This window comes from Salmo salar, chromosome ssa15 (assembly GCF_905237065.1).
Source record: "Salmo salar chromosome ssa15, Ssal_v3.1, whole genome shotgun sequence".
Taxonomy (NCBI): Eukaryota; Metazoa; Chordata; class Actinopteri; order Salmoniformes; family Salmonidae; genus Salmo; species Salmo salar.
In genome coordinates, this window is record NC_059456.1 from 73,628,310 (window position 1) to 73,650,795 (window position 22,486).

The window sequence follows — 22,486 nt, forward strand, 5'->3', positions numbered from 1 at the left end:
CTGAGTGTTGTGTTGACATCTACCTCATGTCTTTTCTGGAATCTCTTATTACAGAGTGGACACCAGTACTGGTCACTGCTTCCCCAGTATCTACCGATACAAGCCAAGTGGATGCTGTGTCCACATGTGGTGGTGACTGGGTCTGAGAACATCTTCAGGCAGATGGAGCACACTGGTGGACTGCTGGTGGCTGCCATAGCCTGGCAACAAAGACACATGTTGCTGTTATTGTCGTTGTTGTTGTTGTTATTGTTGTTGCTGTTATTGTTGTCGTTGTTGTGTCTACCCCTAGATTTCAATGACTCCAAGACAAGTTCCAAAGACGATGAAACCAGTGTTTTCCATGTATTGTTTTATTGCTTGTACATTGAACAGTTCAAAGTATGACAGCTTGCTTGCGTTGAAGGATCAGTAGATAGCTGTATTCAGACCTTTGAAGGGGTGTCAGTAGACAAAGATGTTGTCAACAGAAAATGATCAAACAAGTGATAGAAATACAATAGTGTTTTGTTTGAAGTTTGAGTCATTATTTGAAGATCTACTCTGTGGACCAATTACATATTCAATTAAATTGAAATAAAATGTTATTTGTCACATGCTTCGTAAACAACAGATGTGCACTAACAGTGAACTGCTTATTTACGGGCCCTTCCCAACAATGCAGAGAGAAAGAAAATAGAGAAGAAAAGTTAGTGCAAAAAGGGTCAATGCAGATAGTCCGGGTAGCTATTTGGTTAACTATTTAGCAGTCTTATGCTGTGGGGTAGAAGCTGTTCAGGGTCCTGTTGGTTCCAGACTTGGTGCATCGGTACCACTTGCCTTGCAGAAGCAGAGAGAACATTCTATGACTGAACAGTCTATGTGTCTATTAGCACTCTACCCCTCTTTCTTTTCCCCCTCCTTCTCTCCCTTTATCCTCTTTTCCTTTCTCTCTCCTCTCTCTGAGAGATTCTCAATTGGAAAAAAGTCTGTCCTCTCCTCGACTCCTCCCGTCCTCCTCTCCTACCCGGAAGGATTCTCACGTTTATCCCGAGGCTCCCTATCGAGGAAGCATTTTGAAATCCGACACACCCTCTTTGAATCAGCTGTTGTTTTTCGCAGAAGAGAAAAGCGTGCACACGTTCAAAAACAAAACGCTACTTATCTTTTATGTATGCTATGTCTGGCACCACATCAAATCTTTACTGTAACTCTATATCCAATCTGCATCCCTTATGCCCTTTTGGCACATTGAATGTCGAGTATCTAGAGTGGGCTTGCATGCACACTAATGATTCAACTCTGTCTTTGATCCTTTCCTGACATAAGTCCATTGAGTTGAATTGTGTAGTGTTATCTGTTATCCCAGGTCTAGGAAGACAACTTTGACCTTGCTGCTATCTTCATGTGTGAATAGATCATTTCGGGGGAAAAAAAACACAGGATATGATCACTACTGGTAACTGTTACTGAATTGAATATAAAAGATGTATGTGGCGTGTTTTGTCCTGCAAACTGAAATAAGAGCATTTCAATCAAATAAATAAAAGAGAATATAATAAGAAACAACTTCAACGCATATTCTATGTGTTTTATTTAGGAAAGTTAGAGCAGCTCTAGCTGATAGGACTACATATTGCAAGTACAAAAATATATTTCCCTATTCATATACATACATTTCAAATCAAAACAAGCTTGATTCTGCAATATATCAGGAACACTTATTTGGCAGTTGTCATCATTGGCTTTATAAGTCACCCAGATTTACAATAAATACTGACTTGGAGCTTTCAGACTTTTTCAGACATAGATATTTTGGAAATAGGAAAAAAATATATAATTGCCTGTAGCACTGTATACCGATGCTCTATAGGCTACTAAACATGCTATATTTAAAAGCTTCACCAGATTCGCTTTTATCCAAGATCCAATCAATATTTGGATTGACCAGAAATAGCTGCTTCTAAATGCCGACAAAGTAACAGACCCAGATCTGTACTCATGTGATTGAGCTCCATCGCCTCTGATATTATTATAGCTCAATGTCAACAACTATGCTTTTCTGTTTGTGCTCAGTATTCACCTCTCTTCCATGGTCACTCTTTCTTACGTAGGTGGATGTACATGACTCCACTGATGAGTAGCAGCGGCACACACACCCAGGCCAGTATAAAACAGTAGCCAAAATGTCCCTCGGTCAGCTTTCGTGAGTCCTGGAGGATCTCTTGGTTGTGCAGCGTGTAGATGAGAGCAGCCGCAAATGCAGTGAGACCTAAGAGAATCAAAAGCCAGAGCTAAATTAGGGGTGTACTCACTGCTTAACTTGGACTGAAATAGGTGCCGCTACTCATTTTGGGTGGTGTTACTGTTTATATTTAGGTGCAGGAGCTCCACAATAGTTTGTAGCTAATATTCTGTAAGAGGCGCAGGAGCTCAAGCAGTAGAAAAGTTGAGGTGCCAGCTCCAGTGAGATCCTGCCCAAGTCAAGCACTGGGTGTACTGTGACAGCAAAATGACACATTTCCGTTGAACAATAGACAATAAAGCATCTATTCTATTCTTTCCTGTAACCCTCTTAAATGAGTCACATCAAGATAACTCTACTGTATACTGTGTTATGTTGTTGTCCCTGCCTGTTTTGGAGTTAAATTATTCTGTGTGCATTACCTCCCCATAATCAACGAAAAGGAGCATCAGGTGTGAGTGTGCCCACACCAATCAGAGTGCTGAATTGGCGCCTCCCATCAGGTATAAAGAGCCTGAGTATGGACTGTTCTGATGAGCTGTCAATCGGTGACTGAACCAGCATAAAGACATTTGCCTATTCATAGCCACCGGAAGTAGGGGTGCTGAGGGTGCTGCAGCACCCCCTGATAAATAAATACATACACTACAGCACTCCCAGCCCAAAACATCTTCCCGCGGCCATGCGTCTATTCCAAGTTCGCATAAATCATCAGTACGAATTTGCTTCCAGCTGAAAACGATCATTTGGATGAAAAAGTCACAAAATCAGAATCGCCACACTAAAATGATATCCTGGATGTCATCATGCATGGCAACGAAATGCCATGCACAATTTAGGCTCACTGATAATTTTATAGTGTCAAGAAAAGTCAAATTGAGGAAAGAAAGAATGAAATTAAGGAATTAAGGGGGAAGTTAAGCACCCCTATGATTTGATTGATTTCATACTGAAGAGGGCTTTGCTGAAGAGGCATTTGTTATTGATGTTGTCATAGGCCTACCGTGGCATGTACTCATGAACAAGCTAATGGTTCATCTTCTGGTTATTGCAAAGCTGTTGACTTGGGCTGTAACAACTGACACTCTATACGAGTGTTGAAATAATCCTATACTAGTCTTTCATCAAATTGCTATATTACAACAACCGTAAAAAAGCACTGAAAAAACTTTCAGAGGTAGGCTGAAAGGATTTGAAGGAGACTGCAGTATTTCACCATAAGGGGAGCTCGTTGGTCTTTCACAGCACGTGTGAATGTTTGTAAACATTATCTAGCACTGGTGGTTAGGACCATGCGCTTTTTCTGACCACATGACCTTTTTAAAATCAACTACAACAGTCCTAGTGGCAGATAGAGATGGTTCATTGTTTCACTTCATTACCTGCAAAGACTTGACATAACCCGGTGAAGTAGAATAGCCCCCCTTTGGACATTGTGAAGAGCTGCCCAAGGAAAACCAGAAAGGAAACCGAAGAGAAGACCACAGACAGCACCATCAACACCTGGACTGATTGGAGCCACTCTGAGGAAGAACGAGGAACGATGTATCAATATGCACCTCATACTGTCAGGGAAGGGAGGATTTCAATGATTTCATAGGGTAAAAAATATGTTTACCAGTCTCCTTGGACGAGGCACACAACCAGGTTCCAGTGTCATTGTCAAATCTACAGTTATACCAGAGATCTGAGTTCTCCATCCCATCCCATACCCACCAGGACTAAGAAGGAAAGAGAGGCAGTAAGTAAGTAAATGTGTTGTATGGTAAACACCTATTGTTTAAGAAAGGCTGAACTACTTTTATCACACATTTACATCTTAACTAACAATAATGGAAAGATATATTGGTGAAGTAGAGCTCTCACCTTCTCCATGGTGGCAATGAAGAGCATGGCCAAGGTGATTAGATGCAGCAGGGTCACAAACATCAGCAAGTACGCCATCTGAACAGGGTCCCTGTCCGAAAATGGAGATTGAAATGTGGCTGAAATCACAGATGGTTTACACATAATAGGCAACATGTACTGTTTCACATGTACTGTTTCAGTTTTGGCTTGGTTGGTGTTTTTATTGGTTTGAGGGCAGCCAAAACAATATTTTGATTATGGCAAAAAGAAACATGTGGTCTAGCATTTGTTTTTAACTGACTTGACTAGTTAAATGAAGGCTAAATTAAAAAACTTTAAACATTTTTAAAATATAAAGTAATATTTGCAAATGTATGTTTTTCATCAGGTTCACATGACTGCCCCACCCCCACATCCACTTCATAACATAGGTTTACTATGCTTTCAGGGGTGTAACGTGTTTAAGTAAAAATACTTTAAAGTAAAGTTTTTGGTGGTATCTGTACTTTTCCTTTATTATGAATATTTTTTACTTTTACTCTACTACATTCCTAAAAAAATATAGCCTACTTTTTACTCTGATACATTTTCTCTGACACCAAGAGTACTCATTAAATATCGAATGCTCAGACAGGACAGCAATATGGTCCAATTCACACACCTATCAATATAACGTGTTGTCATCCCTACTGCCTCTGATCTGGTGGACTCACTAAATACAAATACAAATACAAATACTGCGTTTGTAAATTATGTCTGAGTATTGAAAGGTGCCCTGTCTGTCTGTAAATAATAAAAACATGAAAATTGTGCAACATGGTTTGCTTAACATAATGAATTTAATGTATAGCATTTACTTTGACTTTTACTCAGGTATCACAATTTAGAATGTTTTTAACTACTGTACTTAAGTACATTTAAAACAAGTTACCTTTAGACTTTTACTCAAGTAGTATTTTACTGGGGTGAGTTTTACTTGAGTCATTTTCTATTAAGGTATCTTTGCTCTTACTCAACTGTGACAATTGTGTACTTTTTCCACCACTGTGTGCTTCTGAGCTCGAATAAATGTCACCCCAAACGCAAATGGAAAGTCTGAGCTGTGAAAATACAGGATACTCTCTTACATAAGGCCACAAAACAGAGTGCTATTTAACTATTTCTAAAACTGCTCTTTGACTGGTCTGTGTCACAGTAATAAACATGTATTTAAATGAGAGGGCGGGGCAGGTTGAAATAAAAATTGTGACAAGTTGTTTACTGAAGTAACCTCAAATTTCTGCTATGATGGAAAAAGAGAATAAGTGCTTCATAATTTGGAGGAGAAAACTGGGCTAACAAATGGTTTTAACATTATAACATTTAAACTTGTAACGAGCAAATCCAGGTTAATAGATCATACTCACATTATTACAACAACACCAACAACACTGCAAACATTGAACATAGTCATAATATAGTAGTTCTGTAGTAGTATGCTAGTCATAAACATAAAAATATAATTTTACCACAGGGGACATGATGAATTAGCCCAGCAAAAAGGGTAGAAGGATGAACACGTCTGTATAGATCTCTATCTTTAGGAGGGGCCCAATTTGGGGTGAGTATATCGTGATCGTCAAATTATACTATTAAATGAAACCAATTCCATCTGACAACTGAATGAAGGTCTTAGATGTGACGTAATGGTTGGATTGAATGAGAATTAGCATGGAAATCAAAACATTAATAGAAAATGGTTAAAGTCACAAGCTTTCTCAATTCCATGCGTTATGCTCTGATTACTTCATTCTGGTGATTTAAGAACGTGTTTTTATTGAATCTGAATCTGACAAATAGGCCTATAAAACATGTATATAACAAACCTCTCTGGTGAATGTACTCCAGAAAGTCAGAATTATCATTGAAGAATCTCTACGCACCTTAGTTTGTGTATTTCACGCTCCTCTGAATCAAGCCTCTCTGTAAAAGTTTCCCCTCTGGTGGTCCTCTCCTTTCCTCTCTTGCCACTCCCCCTTTATTTTTTTCAATCACTCCATTTCCAAAGTTTCCATGAGGAGGAAAGGAGTAGGAATGCTGTAGAGTTTTAAAAAAAGAAACCCCAAACGCCCATTTCCTTTTAGTTGAACAGAGCTCCCTTTGCTCTGCTGACTCCCTTCAGTCCAAAATCACCATCTAAAAAAGACTCAAACCAGACCCACCCTTGAGCGGTAGAACAGCAAGCCACATGAAAAGTTGTCTACTGTAAACCTTTCACTTTGAGTTAAAACCACATCTGGTGTCTGTCTATATGATCATAGTGCACTACTTATGCTCACCCCATCTTTAACTCCTAAAGAAAGATATATAACAAAAAAAGAAAAAAAGAAGCTATTTTAGAGGGGGAGTGTGCTAGGCCAAAATGCGGCTGTACAGTACACAAACCATTATGTTAATTTGTATGGGCGTGTGGTGAGTTACAAAGTTGACTGGCAACAATGAAATAGAAATGCAAATCACGCCAGAAAGCAATTCAATTAAATGACACACAGAAGGCTAAATACAGTTATAAGGCATTCATTTTCAGAGGAATTTACTGTACACACCGAAATAAATGTAGGTGCATTCTGGGCCTGCTATTCCACATGTTGGTGTTTTCAGGTTTATACAGATATAGAACAACTAAATGTATAGAACGTAGTTTTTTTTCTACATAGTTTTATTGTTACCATTTCCTGTTTTGCATAAAATGATAAGAGCCACATATTTCTCCCCATCATACAATATATAGATTTTCCCATTTATCCCCTGTATCGCCTGAATGGTATATTCCGTTGCCTAGGTGCTTGTAGAAGCGACAAACTTGACCACCCCTACTGGCTACTGGATACACCAGTGAGTGTCTGCTGCACCTGAGCTTCGACGCTAGCTAGCTAAGTAGGTAGGTAGGTAGGTAGGTATGTATTGCCTGGTGCTGGAAGTGGCGGTGCAATAAGTTTGATCGGGCCAAGCGTCCAAGATTTGAAGTCGCTCAATTGTGTCTACAACTATTAATTAATAACTTTTTGGCATGCATGCCGTCAACGATCATTCGTTTTGCTGACGTTAGCAATCGCTAACTCTCTGTGGTTGCTAACGTTAGCAAGTCTTTCTTCTGGCGTTGTCAGACATTTTGGGCAGGATTAGGAATTTTATTCAACTCCAGCTGGCTAACGTTGCACTACCTCTATTTTATAGCTAGCTAGTTAACTAAGGTTGTCTGCCTACTTGTTGTGAGACATTGCACCCTGAAATGTTATCCGTCAGACAGATATTAGTGCAAGCTTCAGTTTCGTTCTCTGTAGTAGCTAACGTAACGTCAGTAGACTATTCCATAGACGCTAGCTAGTTAACTCGAGTCTAGGGATAAAGGCAGTAGAATGCCAACTTGGGTTTCTCTAGAGCAACTAACGTTGTAGCTGCTGCTGGACCATCATGACAACTCCCCAATATATGTTTTTAGGGGGCTAACGTTAGCTAGCTAACTATAATCGTCTCGAATAAGCCTTGCTTAGCTGTAATCGTTTGCTCATTCCAAGCTCTGTTTATAGTTGCACTGTCATCTTTTTCAGGTGATTGACTTGGGATGGAAGTTCTAAACTACTGTCTATGGATTTCGCTGGCTTGCATCCATCCTTGTCATGCCTTTCAAACCTCAATCTGTTCAACAGTGTACCATGTAGCCTGCTACTTGGTAACTTTTTACTGAAGGAAACAGTTCATCACTTGCAGATGCAACTCCCTTGGATCTAGCTAGTGTATGGACATGGATTATGATGAGGTAAACTCAACCCTGAATTTACTTATTTAAACGAGATAGGCATATGTATGAAGTCAGCCAGCTTGATAAGATGTTCATTTTAAACCTGCATGTCATGCAATGCAAATGTTTTAGTTGCTAATCTTCAGTAGCAATTTCTTAGTCTAGCCCAGGGCCCTATTTGCCCTTATCATGACTCCAATTGCATTTGAGTCATTCCACATTCCTTTTGATTAGCTGAAGGGATTCAAGTGTGAAATGCTCTATCTAGAAACATGAGTCCTTGATTGCGATACACTTTTGCAAACCTTGATTGAACACAACGTAATTATCATCCAAAAATAACTTTACAAATACAAAAGATACACTCACTCTTAGCTTTTTTTTTTTACAGATTTCCCCTAAGGTTTTTTGTGTAATACAGCTACACGAGCCAACGTTTTTGTTGTTGTTCCGTCCCGCGTTTCCATTAACTCAAGAAGTGTTCTTGTAGTTCAGGTAAATGTGCAATGCAAAACACTTCTGTGGGATTCTATAAAAAAAAAATATATATGTTTTTGTAAAATTATTTTTCTGTGATATGAAACTTAAGTTCCAAAGGTTTTCAAAACCGAATCGCAAGCAAGTTTTATTAGCATTTCTAAATGTTAAAACAGTCGGGATTGTAGTTCACATTGCCCAGGTGAGGTCCATACTTTCAACTGAGAACCCTAGGGCTGGCTGTATGCCCTCTTGGGTACTCTAGAGATAGGGCCCTATGTGATAGCAAAGTATGAGAACAACTGACAGTTCAATTCCATTGCAGTTTAGTCATTGTGAACTCACAACTAGCCTAACAGAACAATTTTGACTTGGCAGTAATAATTTCTGTTAGATCACAACAACAGGTGGAGTGGATGAGACCTGATGCTCTGTGGCAGTTTGTTGAGCCATTCTATCTACTAGCATGTTGAACAATGTCTTAGCCTTGTAGTCTCATCGTTGAATGATGAGCCGTCTCAGGTTACGGGGCTTGCAAATTACAGTATTGAATTCTATGTTAGGCAGTGTTTAGCGTTGGCAGGGGTCTCTTTGCGCGTCTTCCCATGTGTCACAAAGGAGATCACATTACAGTTAAACTGACTGCTTTGCCGTTAAATCATTCAATCACACCAAATTGTACGACATGACATCACCTATAAAAAGGAAATAACTATGACGTATCATTTTGTTTGTGTTTTGTTATGGCGCTCAGGTCCCGTCGGAGCTGGATCAAATTGCCCTGCGTCTGCAGGAGGCCGGCCTGGCTTCCTCGGCAAGTGCGGAGGAGTGTCAGCGGCACCTGTGGCGTCAGCTCCTGCATTGTGAGGGAGACCTGCGCACAGCTACCCAGGAGTTGCACACACTGCGCACACAGCAGGCCACCGAGATGAAGGAGGTGAGGCAAACCTTAGCTCAGCAGACACCACACTCTAATTACTATGAACTGACTTGGGATCAGCAATTCCCACCACATTTATCCCACTAACCATTTTGAAGTAAATTACTCAACTGGTTCTGGAACAGTTGCCTAACATATAATGCACATAACACACCAGTCGCCACAGATGGTAGGCTAGGATCTGTTATCTGATGCCTAGTTCTAAAGAATGGTTAATGAGGCACCAAAAGTTCCAATTGGATTCAGTCAGCTCTGTCCAATTTAATACTGGTACTAGGAAAGTACTGGTCCGGTTCTTAATACCATCCCTAATGTGGGGTAGCCTCGTCCATGGTCCAATGTCATTCATGGATGGCTGTCGGTCTGTCTCAGGTGGAGAACTATGTGGAGCACATCCGTGGCCTGCTGGAGGAGCGTGAGTCTCTGACAGCCGAGTATGAGCAGGACAACGAGCAGCTCCATGCAGACCTCCAGCAGATTAGGCTCCAGCAAGGTATTTAGGCAAGACCAATGGAAGATGTCTTCACTGGCACGCATTGTTGTCACTTAGCACACTCTGTAAAAAGCTGGCTGAACAACAGTGTAGACACAGAATCTTGCTTATGTCTATCTCCACAAATACCTGGGCGGTTGGGATTAATATCCGTTTGGGATTGGGCAAGATACTGCATTGACCCAATTGCTCTCCTTTCCACTGTCTGACAGATTCCCAGAGGAAGGAGGTAGTGGAGATGCTGGCCCAGGAGGACTTGGGTGAAATTGGCCTCAGTAGCACCAGTGAGCAGGTGGCCTACCTGCTGGTGGAGAGGGCCACGCTGTTGGAGAGACTGGAGGCTGCAGAGAAGAGGCTGGACACGCAGAGCCTCACAGGCAACCTCAGGGAGGTCCACCTGCAGGTAACGGACTATGTTTTTATTGGTTATTTTCTACCTCGTTGTGTTACACAATGAAGGATATAAGGAAAGCTGTTTTCGAATACAGTCAATAAAATGTATTTCCAAGTCACGGAGTGCAGTTTTACATGTATGCGACTGTCCTGGGGTGTGGGGTTGCTGTGTTTCACAGGACGAGCTGGATCATATTCGCCACACTATGGAGGAAGAGTTAAGGCAGCAGAGGGAGACCATGCAGTGTACCAAAGAAAGCATGAACCAGGTAAAGAGGGATAACTAGATATCTGGGTGGAAAACCTCCTCTTGCTTGAGACTGGTCAGCATCTCTCTCAGGTTGTGAAAGAAAAGAGATAATGAAGTGAAGTCTGACTTTTAAAGGGCCAATCTGCAATTGCTACATCAATTTTTTGACTTTTAAATTCATTATATATACACCCATTGATTATTGAATGATATAAGTTATAAATGCCTCATTAGCTTAGTTCAATTGTCATACCCCATCAGAACCCCAAAATACATTCTCCTTAGTTTGTAAACAATTTGATTGTAAGCTAACACTGTAAAACCATAATATTGATATCATGGATGATCAGTTTAAATGGTTACATTTCTGGGTGTTACTTTCTTTATTGTTGAAACTGCAGATTGATCCTTTAATAATATTTTTTTTTCTCCCAAACTCGGTCCTCTGGACCCCAAGGGGTACACGTTTTGGTTTTTGCCCTAACCCCACACAGCCGATTCAACTAATCATCAAGTGTCGATCATTTGAATCAGCTGTGTAGTGTTAGGGCAAAAATCCCCCTTGGGGTCCTGAGGACCGAGTTTGGGAAATGCTGATTTAGCGTTTAAGTTGATACCGCTTTGACGTAGCTGGCATTGATCCTGGACAGTGGGGATACCCTCATAGGGTCTCTTGTCAATCCTTCTGCCCCGTGGTCTTTCTTCCCAAGGAGCAGCAGTCTCCAGCTCAGAGGCCTTGGAAGAAGCTGTTTGGCCTACGCAAGTCCTCACAGAGCACACACAATGGTGCACCTGTAGGTCCCCATCTTATCTGCCATATCAACTAACCATGATACTGTAATATCTTGAGGCAAGACTGCATGGGTCAACTTTTCTGTGGTTCTTGCCTTTCAAGTCCTATTTCAGAGCCGTACTACTGTTGGCAAGGCATCCACGAATCTGCTCACATTGCTAACCCCGGAGCCTCACTAACTGTTTAAATTATTTTCCTTTTAAGACTGGCATTTTGAATGGCATGGGCATGGAGAGTTATGGGTCCGGTGGAAATTGTACACTTTATATGAAGCTCTGTAAATGTAATTATTACCAAGAGAAACAAAGTGTCTATGTGTTTTTTTGTTGGGTTTCAGCTTTAGTACATTTATATACTCTATCAGATGCAAATATCTATAAACATTTTATCCAATATTTTTACCACATGCATTTGTTTAAAGTTCTAACACAGACATGGTATCTTGACTCAATCTTGACTCTGTAGTCTTTGCTCTCCCTCTGTCTCAGGTCCACAATGAGGATGTATACCAGGAGCGCTCTGAGCGCCAGCGGCTGGAGAGGGATCTGGAGGAGGCATCTCGGAGGCTCTCCATGGCCCACGAGGACATCCGCAGACTGACAGACAAGCTGGAATCTGCCAAGAAGACCCAGGCCATGTGTGGTATGAGAAAACAATATTGTATAATTATCTTTCTCATTATATTGTACATGTAACTGCCCATATAAAATAAAACACCAACATAAAGTGTCTTAAAACTTCTTACGGCTGAAATCCCATTAACGGGATCGATATGACAACAGCCAGTGAAAGTGCAGAGCGCCAAATTCAAAACAGCAAAAATCTCATAATTAAAATTTCTCAAACATACAAGTATTATACACCATTTTTAAAGATAAGATTCTCATTAATCCAACCACAGTGTCCGATTTCAAAAAGGCTTTACAGCGAAAGCACACCAAACGATTATGTTAGGTCAGCACCTAGTCACAAAAAAACATACAGCCATTTTCCAGCCAAAGAGAGGAAATAGAGATAAAATGAATCACTAACCTTTGATGGTCTTCATCAGATGGCACTCATAGGACTTCATGTTACACAATACATGTATGATTTGTTCGATAAAGTTCATATTTATATCCAAAAATCTCAGTTTACATTGGCGCGTTATGTTCAGTAATGTTTTGCCTCCAAAACCTCCGGTGACTTTGCAGAGAGCCACATCAATTTACAGAAATACTTATCAGAAACGTTGATAAAATATACAAGTGTTATGCACAGAATTAAAGATGCACTTCTCCTTAATGCAACCGCTGTGCCAGATTTCAAAAAAGCTTTACAGCGAAAGCAAACTTTGCAATAATCTGAGTACAGCGCTCACATCAAAACAATCACATCAAAACAATCACATCAAAACAAGTCACAAATACCATTATAAATATTCACTTACCTTTGATGATCTTCATCGGAATGCACTCCCAGAAATCCCAGTTCCACAATAAATGTTTGTTTTGTTCGATAAAGCCCATCCTTTATGTCCAAATACCTCCTTTTTGTTCGCGCGTTCCGTCGAGTAATCCAAATGCACTGTGCTCGCGCAGTTAGTTCAGACGAATAGTCAAAAAAGTTATATTAGAGTTCGTAGAAACATGTCAAACGATGTATAGAATCAATCTTTAGGATGTTTTTATCATAAATCTTCCATAATATTCCAACCGGACGATTCCTTTGTCTTCAGAAATGAAAAGGAACACACCTAACTCTCACGGGAGTGCGCGCCACTGAGCTCATGTCATTTTCTCAGTCATCTGATTCCAATGGCTCTTAATCTCTCTCCATTCACAGTAGAAGCATGAAACAACATTCTAAAGACTATTGACATCTAGTGGAAGCCTTAGGAAGTGCAAAATGACCCCACAGACACTGTATACTGGATAGGCAATCACTTGAAAAACTACAAACCTCAGATTTCCACACTTCCTGGTTGGATTTTTTTCTCAGGTTTTTGCCTGCCATGAGTTATGTTATACTCACAGACATCATTCAAACAGTTTTAGAAACTTCAGAGTGTTTTCTATAATATGCATATCTTAGCTTCTGGGACTGAGTAGCAGGCAGTTTACTCTGGGCACCTTCTTCATCCAAGCTACTCAATACTGCCACCCATCCATAAGAAGTTAAAACCTCTTCGGGCTAGGGGGCGGTATTTTCACGTCCGGATGAAAAGCATGCCCAAAGTAAACTGCCTGCTACTCAGGCCCAGAAGCTAGGATATGCATATACTTGGTAGATCCTCAGACCCCTTGTGAGACCATATGCTGGTGCGGTTGGCCCTGGGTTCCTCCTAATGCAAGACAATGCTAGACCTCATGTGGCTGGAGTGTGTCAGCAGTTCCTGCAAGAGGAAGGCATTGATGCTATGGACTGGCCCGCCCGTTCCCCAGACCTGAATCCAATTGAGCACATCTGGGACATCATGTCTCGCTCCATCCACCAATGCCACGTTGCACCACAGACTGTCCAGGAGTTGGCGGATATTTTAGTCCAGGTCTGGGAGGAGATCCCTCAGGAGACCATCCGCCACCTCATCAGGAGCATGCACAGGCGTTGTAGGGAGAATACAGGCACCTGGAGGCCACACACACTACTGAGCCTCATTTTGACTTGTTTTAAAGGACATTACATCAAAGTTGGATCAGTCTGTAGTGTGGTTTTCCACTTTAATTTTGAGTGTGACTCCAAATCCAGACCTCCATGGATTGATAAATTGGATTTCCATTGATTATTTTTGTGTGATTTTGTTGTCAGCACATTCAACTATGTAAAGAAAAAAGTATTTAATAAGATTATTTCATTCATTCAGATTTAGGATGTGTTATTTTAGTGTTCCCTTAATTTGTTTGAGCAGTGTATGATTGTCATGTGTTTGTTTGGGGTGCTGTCCTCAGATAATCGAATGGTTTGCTTTCGCCATAAAGCCTTTTTGAAATCTGACACGCTGGCTAGATTAACAAGAAGTTGCGCTTTAATTTGGTGTGTTGCACTTGTGAATGTATGAAAGTGAAATATTTCAATTTTTTTTGGAGTTTCATGCTCTGAAATTTCACCGGATGTTGTGGAAACGTTCCGCTAGCAGAACCCCTAGCCATAACAGGTTTTAATAGGGTGTTGGGCCACCACGAGTCAGAACAGCTTCAATGCACCTTGGCATAGATTCTACAAGTGTCTGGAACTCTGTTGGAAGGATGTGACACCATTCTTCCATGAGAAATTCCATAATTTGGTGTTTTGTTGATGGTGGTAGAAAATGCTGTCTCAGGTGCCGCTGCAGAATCTCCCATAAGTGTTCAATTGGGTTGAGTTCTGGTGACTGAGACGGCCATTGCATCAAATCATTCAGTGACCACTCGTGCCCTGTGGAGAAGGGGGCATTTTCATCCTATGGGAGCCATGGTAGCCAAAATAATGGCCTGCCCAGCATTTTTATACATGATCCTAAGCATGATGGAATGTTAATTACTTAATTAACTCAGGAACCACAGCTGTGTGGAATCACTTGCTTTCAATATATTTTGTGTTTTTCACTTACTCAAGTGTTTCCATAATTACCTTTGGTACCAAGCAATAACATGACCATCTTCTCAATTCAGAGGATTAATATAAATGATATTCCCCTACACACTTTCTTAGTACACTATTTGCTTGGCAGTTCAGGGTGTAATCCTGCAGTCACACAAATAAAATTAGCATTTGATCTTATCAATCTGTGTTACGGCCCAACAATAACCGGAAGTGATACCATTTGTCAAACACATCAATACATCCCAAGTCAGAAGTTTGGCTTCTTGTCATCAGATGATTGTTGGAAGGGTGGATGGTGGAAGTTGTTTGGCGTGAGTGGTGGTGGAAGCCAGAGTACAGAGTAGGAGAAAGTGGTTGAGTTTCCACCCTGGCTGCACATTTGTGGTACCTGAAAAAGGCAGAACCCCCATAGTGGACAGATGGGTAAGCCAGCAAATGACTGAGGATAAACAGGAGAATGCAGCAGGAAACTCCGGAAAGGAGGCGAGGCCTATAAAATGTACAAATATTGATTATAACAGGCAGGCTTATGTTTGATGCAGTGCTAAATGTGTGCATGTATAGCCTACTTGTAATTTTTTATAATACCATTCCACAAATAGTGCCTTTTGGATAGTGTATTTTTGTCAAATAATTATTTCACCTAATTTTAACATTGTTTAAAGAGCACGTCTTCAACTTCATAAAACATGTTTTCTCATCTCAAGAGGTTAAATTTGTGATATTACAGAGATTTTGTCTAAATTCAGCCAGCAGTTTTGAAACTAGCACTCACGAGCCAAAATGGATCCCTGAAAAATGTGTACAACGTCATATAATGTGTATCACATAATTTTTCTCGAGCCCTGCAGCATGTGCACAAAGAGAGTAAAAATAACTGTGGTGTGCTTGGGCCCACTCTGCAACCTCATTGGACAATACTGGGCTGACCTGATCCCATCTCCTAATCTGGGGATTTTCAGAGAAAACAAATATTGTTAACATGTTTAGTTTGTGTAGATGTATGTGATCCAACTGATAAATTGACTGTTTTATCAAAATGTACACGTCTGAGGGATATAAGACACGGCCCACCTGGTGTTTATTTGCTCAAATGGAAACTGATGCATGGCCATTATAAAAGACCTGCGTGTGTTGGAGTCAATGATGTACAGTGCCAGTCAAAAGTTTGGACACCTACTCATTGTAGAATAATATTGAATACATCAAAACAATGAAATAACAAATATGTAATCATGTAGTAACCAAAAAAGTGTTAAACAAATCAAAATATATTTTATATTTGAGATTCAAGTCACAAAAACCGTCAAGTGCTATGATGAAACTGGCTCTCATGAGGACCACCTCATGAGACCAGGAAAGGAAGACCCAGAGTTACCTCTGCTGCAGAGGATGAGGATTAGAGTTAACTGCACCTCAGATTGCAGCCCAAATAAATGCTTCACAAAGTTCAAGTAACAGACACATCTCAACACCAACTGTTCAGAGGAGACTGCGTCAATCAGCCCTTCATGGTCGAATTGCTGCAAAGAAACCACTACTAAAGGACACCAATAAGAAGAGACTTGCTTGGGCCAAGAAACATGAGCATTGGAAATTAGACCGGTGGAAATCTGTCCTTTGGTCTGATGAGTCCAAATTTGAGATTTTTGGTTCCAACTGCCGTGTCGTTGTGAGACGCAGGGTAGGTGAATGGATGATCTCTGCATGTATGGTTCCCAACGTGAAGCATGGAGGTGTGATGGTGTGGGGGTGCTTTGCTGGTAACATTGTTGGTGATTTATTTAGAATTCAAGGCGCACTTACCCAGCATGGCTACCACAGCATTTTGCAGCGATACGCCATCCCATCTGGCTTGTGCTTAGTGGGGCTATCATTTGTTTTTCAACAGGACAATGACCCAACACACCTCCAGGCTGAGTAAGGGCTATTTGACCAAGAAGGAGAGTGATGGAGTGCTGCATCAGATGACCTGGCCTCCACAATCACTCGACCTGAGATGGTTTGGCATGAGTTGGACTGCAGAGTAAAGGAAAGGCAGCCAACAAGTACTCAGCATATGTGTGAACTCCTTCAAGACTGTTTGAAAAGCATTCCTCATGAAGCTGGTTGAGAGAGTGCCAGGAGTGTGCAAAGCTGTCATCAAGGCAAAGGGTGGCTACTTTGAAAAATCTCAAATATAAAATATATTTTGATTTGTTTAACACTGTTTTGTTTACTACATGATTCCATATGTGTTATTTCATAGTTTTGATGTCTTCACTATTATTCTACACTGTACAAAATAATAAAAATAAAGGAAAACCCTTAACAGTGCATTTGGAAAGTATTCAGACCCCTTGACTTTTTCAACATTTTGTTAAGTTACAGCCTTAAAATTGATTAAATTAAATGTTTTCCTCATTAATCTACACACAATACCCCATAATAACAAAGTGAAAACAGGTTTAAAAACAATTAAAAAACAGATACCTTATTTACAATTCGTACAATATGTTACGAATTTGTAAGTGCTTAAGATCCCATTCAATCTCTAAGTACATAACATTTTGTCCTTGAATCATTTAATTGAAATACTGTAGAATTCCATTCATTGCTATGGAGGACTGCTCCTTCTGAGAAGGAGTACCAATATGGCGGACAGTGGCTTGATAGTCTCATTGGCCAGTACATATGAGTAATATAGGGTTTATTTACAGTCCGATGTTATGGGGCTATTTTGCTTCCACTGGTCCTGGGGCCCTTGTTAAGGTGAACTTTACCAAGTACCAGGACATTTTAACCAAACCTGGCTGCCTCTATCAGGAGGCTGAAACTTGGCTGCAAGTGGATCTTCCAGCAAGACAATAACCCTAAGCATACCACAAAATCCCCCCCCAAAAAATCTTAATTGACCACAAAATCAACATTTTGAAATGGCCATCTCAGTCTCGGGACTTGAACTCCATTGAAAACCTGTGGTTTGAATTGAAGAAGGCAGTCCATAAGAGCAGACGAAGGACATCAAGGATATGGAAAGATTCTTTATGGAGGAATGGTCTAAGATCACTCGCAACATATTCTCCAATCTCCTAAAACATTTTAGAAAAAGGCTGTGTCGTTATCCTTGCAAAGGAGAGGGTGCTGGAGTATTGAAAACAGGGGATACAATCATTTTTACCCATCTTAATAAAAATAATTATACAAAAAATTACTTAAGATCGCTTTCTCTGAGCAATTGTGTAAGTATAAAATAATACTTTTTAGATTTTATGGAGCATACAATATCTCAGTATTTGTATGTATACTGAACAAAAATATAAACGCAACGTGTAAAAAGTTTTGGTCCCATGTTTCATGAGCTGAAGTTAAAGATCACAGAAATGTTCCATATGCACTGAAAGCTTTTTTTCAAATATTTTGTGCACAAATGAGTTTACTTCCCTTTTTGTGAGCATTTCTCCTTTGCCAAGATACTCCACCTGACAGGTGTGGTATATCAAGAAGCTGATTAAACAGCATCATTACACAGGTGCACCTTGTGCTGGGGAATAATAAAAGGGTAATCTACAATGTGCGGTTTTGTCACACAACACAATGCCACAGATGTCTCAAGTTTTGAGGGTACTGTGCAATTGGCATGCTGACTGCAGGAATGTCCACAGAGCTGTTGCCAGAGAATTGAATGTTAATTTGTCTATCATAAGCTGCCTCCAACATTGTTAGTGAATTTGGCAGTACGTCCAACCGGCCTCACAACTGCAGACCATGTGAAGGTTCTGGGCTGGAGTGGATACACATCTGGCTTTTTCACCTGCAGGATCATCTGAGACCAGCCACCCGGAAGCTGATGAAACTGGGTTTGCAAAACTGTCAGAAACCGTCTCAGGGAAGCTCATCTGCATGCTCGTCGTCCTCAATGGGATCTGACTGCAGTTCGGCGTTGTAACCGATTTCAGTGGGCAAATGGTCAACTTCGATGGCCTCTGGCACGCTGGAGAAGTGTGCTCTTCACGGATGAATCCCGGTTTCAACTGTACCAGGCAGATGGCAGACAGCGTGTATGGCTTTGTGTGGGTGAGCGGTTTGCTGATGTCAATGTTGTGAACAGGGTGTCCCATGGTGGCGGTGGGGTTATGGTATGGGCAGGCATAAGCTACAGACAATGAACACAATTTAATTTTATCGATGCACAGAGATATCGTGACAAGATCCTGAGGCCCGTTGTTGTGCCATTCATCTGCTGCCATTACCTCATGTTTCACCATGATAATGCACAGCCCCATGTCGCAAGGATCTGTACACAATTCTTGGAAGCTGAAAATGACCCAGTTTTTCCATGGATGTGTCATCCATTGAGCAGGTTTGGGATGCTTTGAATCAATGTGTACGACAGCGTGTTCCAGTTCCCGCCAATATCCAGCAACTTCCCACAGCCATTGAAGAGGAGTGGGACAACATTCCACAGGCCTCAATCATCAGCTTATGCTAAGGAGATGTTGCGCTGCATGAGGTCACGCCAGATACTGACTGGTTTTCTGATCCACACACCTACCTTTTTTTAAGGTATCTGTGACCAACAGATGCATATCTGTATTCCCAGTAATGTGAAATCCAGAGATTAGGGTCTAATGAATTTATTTAAGTTGACTGATTTCCTTTTATATGAACTGTAACTCAGTCAAATCTTTGAAATTGTTGCATTTTGTATTTTATACACGCTTTTTGCTCATCTTTATCAAGGGATTCGGTCATTCTGGACCCCACTGTATATATCAAAAAGGGCTATAACATAGACTAGGAATTTAGGTAGCATAATGTATAATTAAGCAGTAAGGCCCGGGGGGGTGAGATTATATAAAATATATATATATATATATATATATCCAATATACCACTGCTAAGGGCTGTTCTTAGTGCCTGGACACAGCCCTCAGCTGTGGTATATTGGCCATATACCTATGGTATACAGTCTGATATACCATGGTTGTCAGCCAATCAGCATTCAGTGCTCAAACCACCCAGTTTATAATACATGTTTAACACTTTTAAATGCTCCCACAATATTATAATAATAACACATTTATTTCTTATGATTTTCACACACAACGGGAAAGGAGAATATGCCGCAGTGTTGCATCACCATGAAAGGATTGCTAATGTGCAGGAGGGAAGTTCATCCCTTTACACCATAACATGAGAAATGTTGGGAATTTTTCACAATTATTTTTAAACAATTTAATCAAGTGTGATATTAGTGAGAAAAATGCTGGCGTAATAGAAGTGTGTAGCCTGCTCTTAAAATCATGTCACAATTTTGTCATTTGTAAAAAAAAATGTAGGACCTGAGCTTGAGCGAACTGGTCAAGAGGTGGAGAGCCTGAGGAAGGAGGTGGACAAGCTGAAGCAATGTGGTGAGATACTTGTGTTGCCTTGACCTTGATAGCTCCTCTTCCATCAATTTCTTTTCACAATCCATATTAACGCGGAGTCTCAATAAGCTCCGTTATTGACTGAAGCCAGTTGGTGACTTATGCACACAAAGTGTGTAAGGTAGGCTAACTTAAACTACTGTTAGGAAACAAACTAGCCAGTCTACAGAAAACTCTTGCTATGTCTAGGGGTTCTGTGTGTGTGTGTGTGTGTGTGTGTGTGTGTGTGTGTGTGTGTGTGTGTGTGTGTGTGTGTGTGTGTGTGTGTGTGTGTGTGTGTGTGTGTGTGTGTGTGTGTGTGTATATATATATATACACACACTACCGTTCAAAAGTTTGGTGTCACTTAGAAATATCCTTGTTTTTGAAAGAAAGCACTTTTTGTCCATTTTTAAAATAACATCAAATTGATAAGAAATACAGTGTATACATTGTTAATGTTGTAGATGACTATTGTAGCTGGAAACGGCTGATTTTTAATGGAATAGCAACATAGGCGTCAGAGGCCCATTATCAGCAACCATCACTCCTGTGTTCCAATGGCACGTTGTGTTAGCTAATCCAAGTTAATCATTTTAAAAGGCCAATTGATCATTAGAAAACCCTTTTGCAATTATGTTGGCACAGCTGAAAACTGTTGTCCTGATTTAAAGAAGCAATACAACTTGCCTTCTTTAGACTAGTTGAGTATCTGGAGCGTCAGCATTTGTGGGTTCAATTACAGGCTCAAAATGTCCATAAACAAGGACCTTTCTTCTGAAACTCGTCAGTCTATTCTTGTTTTGAGAAATGAAGGCTACTCCATGTGAGAAATTACCAAGAAACTGAAGATCTCGTACAACGCTGTGTACTACTCCCTTCACAGAACAGCGCAAATTTACTCTTAACCAGAATAGTAGGAGGCCCCGGTGCACAACTCGGCAAGAGGACAAGTACATTAGAGTGTCTAGTTTGAGCCTCACAAGTCCTCAACTGGCAGCTTCATTAAATAGTACCCGCAAACACCAGTCTCAAGGTCAATGGTGAAGAGGCGACTCCGGCATGCTGGCCTTCTAGGCAGAGTTGCAAAGAAAAAGCCATATCTCAGACTGGCCAATAAAAAGATAAGATTAAGATGGGCAAAAGAACACAGACACTGGACAGAGGAACTCTGCCTAGAAGGCCAGCATCCCGGAGTCGCCTCTTCACTGTTGATGTTGAGACTGGTGTTTTGCGGGTACTATTTAATGAAGCTGCCAGTTGAGGACTTGAGGCGTCTGTTTCTCAAACTAGACGCGCTAATGTTCATGTCCCCTTGCTCAGTTGTGCACCGGGGACTCCCACTCTTTCTATTCTTGTTCGAGCCAGTTTGCGCTGTTCTGTGAAGGGAGTAGTACACAGCGTTGTACGAGATCTTTCAACCACTCCACAAATTTCTTGTCAACAAACTATAGTTTTGGCAATTCGGTTAGGACATCAACTTTGTGCATGACACAAGTAATTTTTCCAACAATTGTTTACAGACAGATTATTTCACTTATAATTCACTGTATCACAATTCCAGTGGGTCAGAAGTGTACATACATTAGGTTGACAGTGCCTTTAAACAGCTTGGAAAATTCCAGAAAATAATGTAATGGCTTTAGAAGCTTCTGATAGGCTAATTCACATAATTTGAGTCAATTGGAGGTGTACCCGTGGATGTATTTCAAGGCCTACTTTCAAACTCAGTGCCTCTTTTATTGACATCATGGGAAAATCAAAAGAAATCAGCCAAGACCTCAGAAAAACAATTGTAGACCTCCACAAGTCGTGTTCATCCTTGGGAGCAATTTCCAAATGCCTGAAGGTACCACGTTCATCTGTACAAACAATAGTATGCAAGTATAAACACCATGGGACCACGCAGCCGTCATACCGCTCAGGAAGGAGACGCGTTCTGTCTCCTAGAGATGAACATGCTTTGGTGCGAAAAGTGCAAATCAATCCCAGAATAACAGAAAAGGACCTCGTGAAGATGCTGGAGGAAACGGGTACAAAAGTATCTATATCCACAGTAAAACGAGTCCTATATCGACATAACCTGAAAGGAAGAAGCTCAGCAAGGAAGAAGCCACTGCTCCAAAACCGCCATAAAAAAGCCAGACTACGGTTTGCAACTGCACATGGGGACAAAGATCGGACTTTTTGGAGAAATATCCTCTGGTCTGATGAAACAAAAATAGAACTGTTTGGCCATAATGACCATCGTTATGTTTGGAGGAAAAAGGGGAGGCTTGCAAGTCGAAGAACACCATCCCAACCGTGAAGCACTGGTTGGCAGCATCATGTTGTGG

General features: G+C 40.8%; 2 protein-coding genes across 10 annotated transcripts in view; one reads left to right on the forward strand and one right to left on the reverse strand.

The window, feature by feature from the left end:
* Window positions 1-1,553: 1,553 nt before the first annotated feature.
* emp3 (Epithelial membrane protein 3) lies at window positions 1,554-6,367 on the reverse strand. 2 transcript variants are annotated; one of them, NM_001141853.1, is given in 5 exon segments: window positions 1,554-2,251; window positions 3,607-3,747; window positions 3,843-3,945; window positions 4,091-4,181; window positions 5,995-6,036. In NM_001141853.1, coding segments are annotated over 4 exon segments (498 nt in total). In that variant the 5' UTR covers window positions 4,169-4,181; window positions 5,995-6,036; the 3' UTR covers window positions 1,554-2,075.
* A 531-nt stretch (window positions 6,368-6,898) lies between these two features.
* Window positions 6,899-22,486, forward strand: part of ccdc30 (coiled-coil domain containing 30) — a 52,107-nt gene continuing 36,519 nt past the window's right edge. For 3 of the 8 annotated variants that reach the window (XM_045696050.1, XM_045696048.1, XM_045696051.1), the window contains exons 1-8: window positions 7,023-7,871; window positions 9,085-9,267; window positions 9,643-9,763; window positions 9,976-10,166; window positions 10,336-10,425; window positions 11,117-11,200; window positions 11,688-11,841; window positions 20,082-20,153. In XM_045696050.1, the coding sequence (XP_045552006.1) occupies window positions 7,851-7,871; window positions 9,085-9,267; window positions 9,643-9,763; window positions 9,976-10,166; window positions 10,336-10,425; window positions 11,117-11,200; window positions 11,688-11,841; window positions 20,082-20,153 (916 nt within the window). In that variant the 5' untranslated portion in view covers window positions 7,023-7,850. The other 5 variants (XM_045696044.1, XM_045696045.1, XM_045696049.1 and 2 more) reach the window with 5 other exon arrangements.

Bases quoted from the DNA above. Each gene is read 5' to 3' on its own strand.
- emp3 (XM_014145638.2), bottom strand. From the start codon at position 4,168: ATGGCGTACTTGCTGATGTTTGTGACCCTGCTGCATCTAATCACCTTG. The intron at 3,748-3,842 runs GTAAACATATTT...GTTCTTCCTCAG, and splicing joins TGCCTCGTCCAAGGAGACTG to AGTGGCTCCAATCAGTCCAG. The intron at 2,252-3,606 runs GTAATGAAGTGA...TGATTCTCTTAG, and splicing joins GTTATGTCAAGTCTTTGCAG to GTCTCACTGCATTTGCGGCT.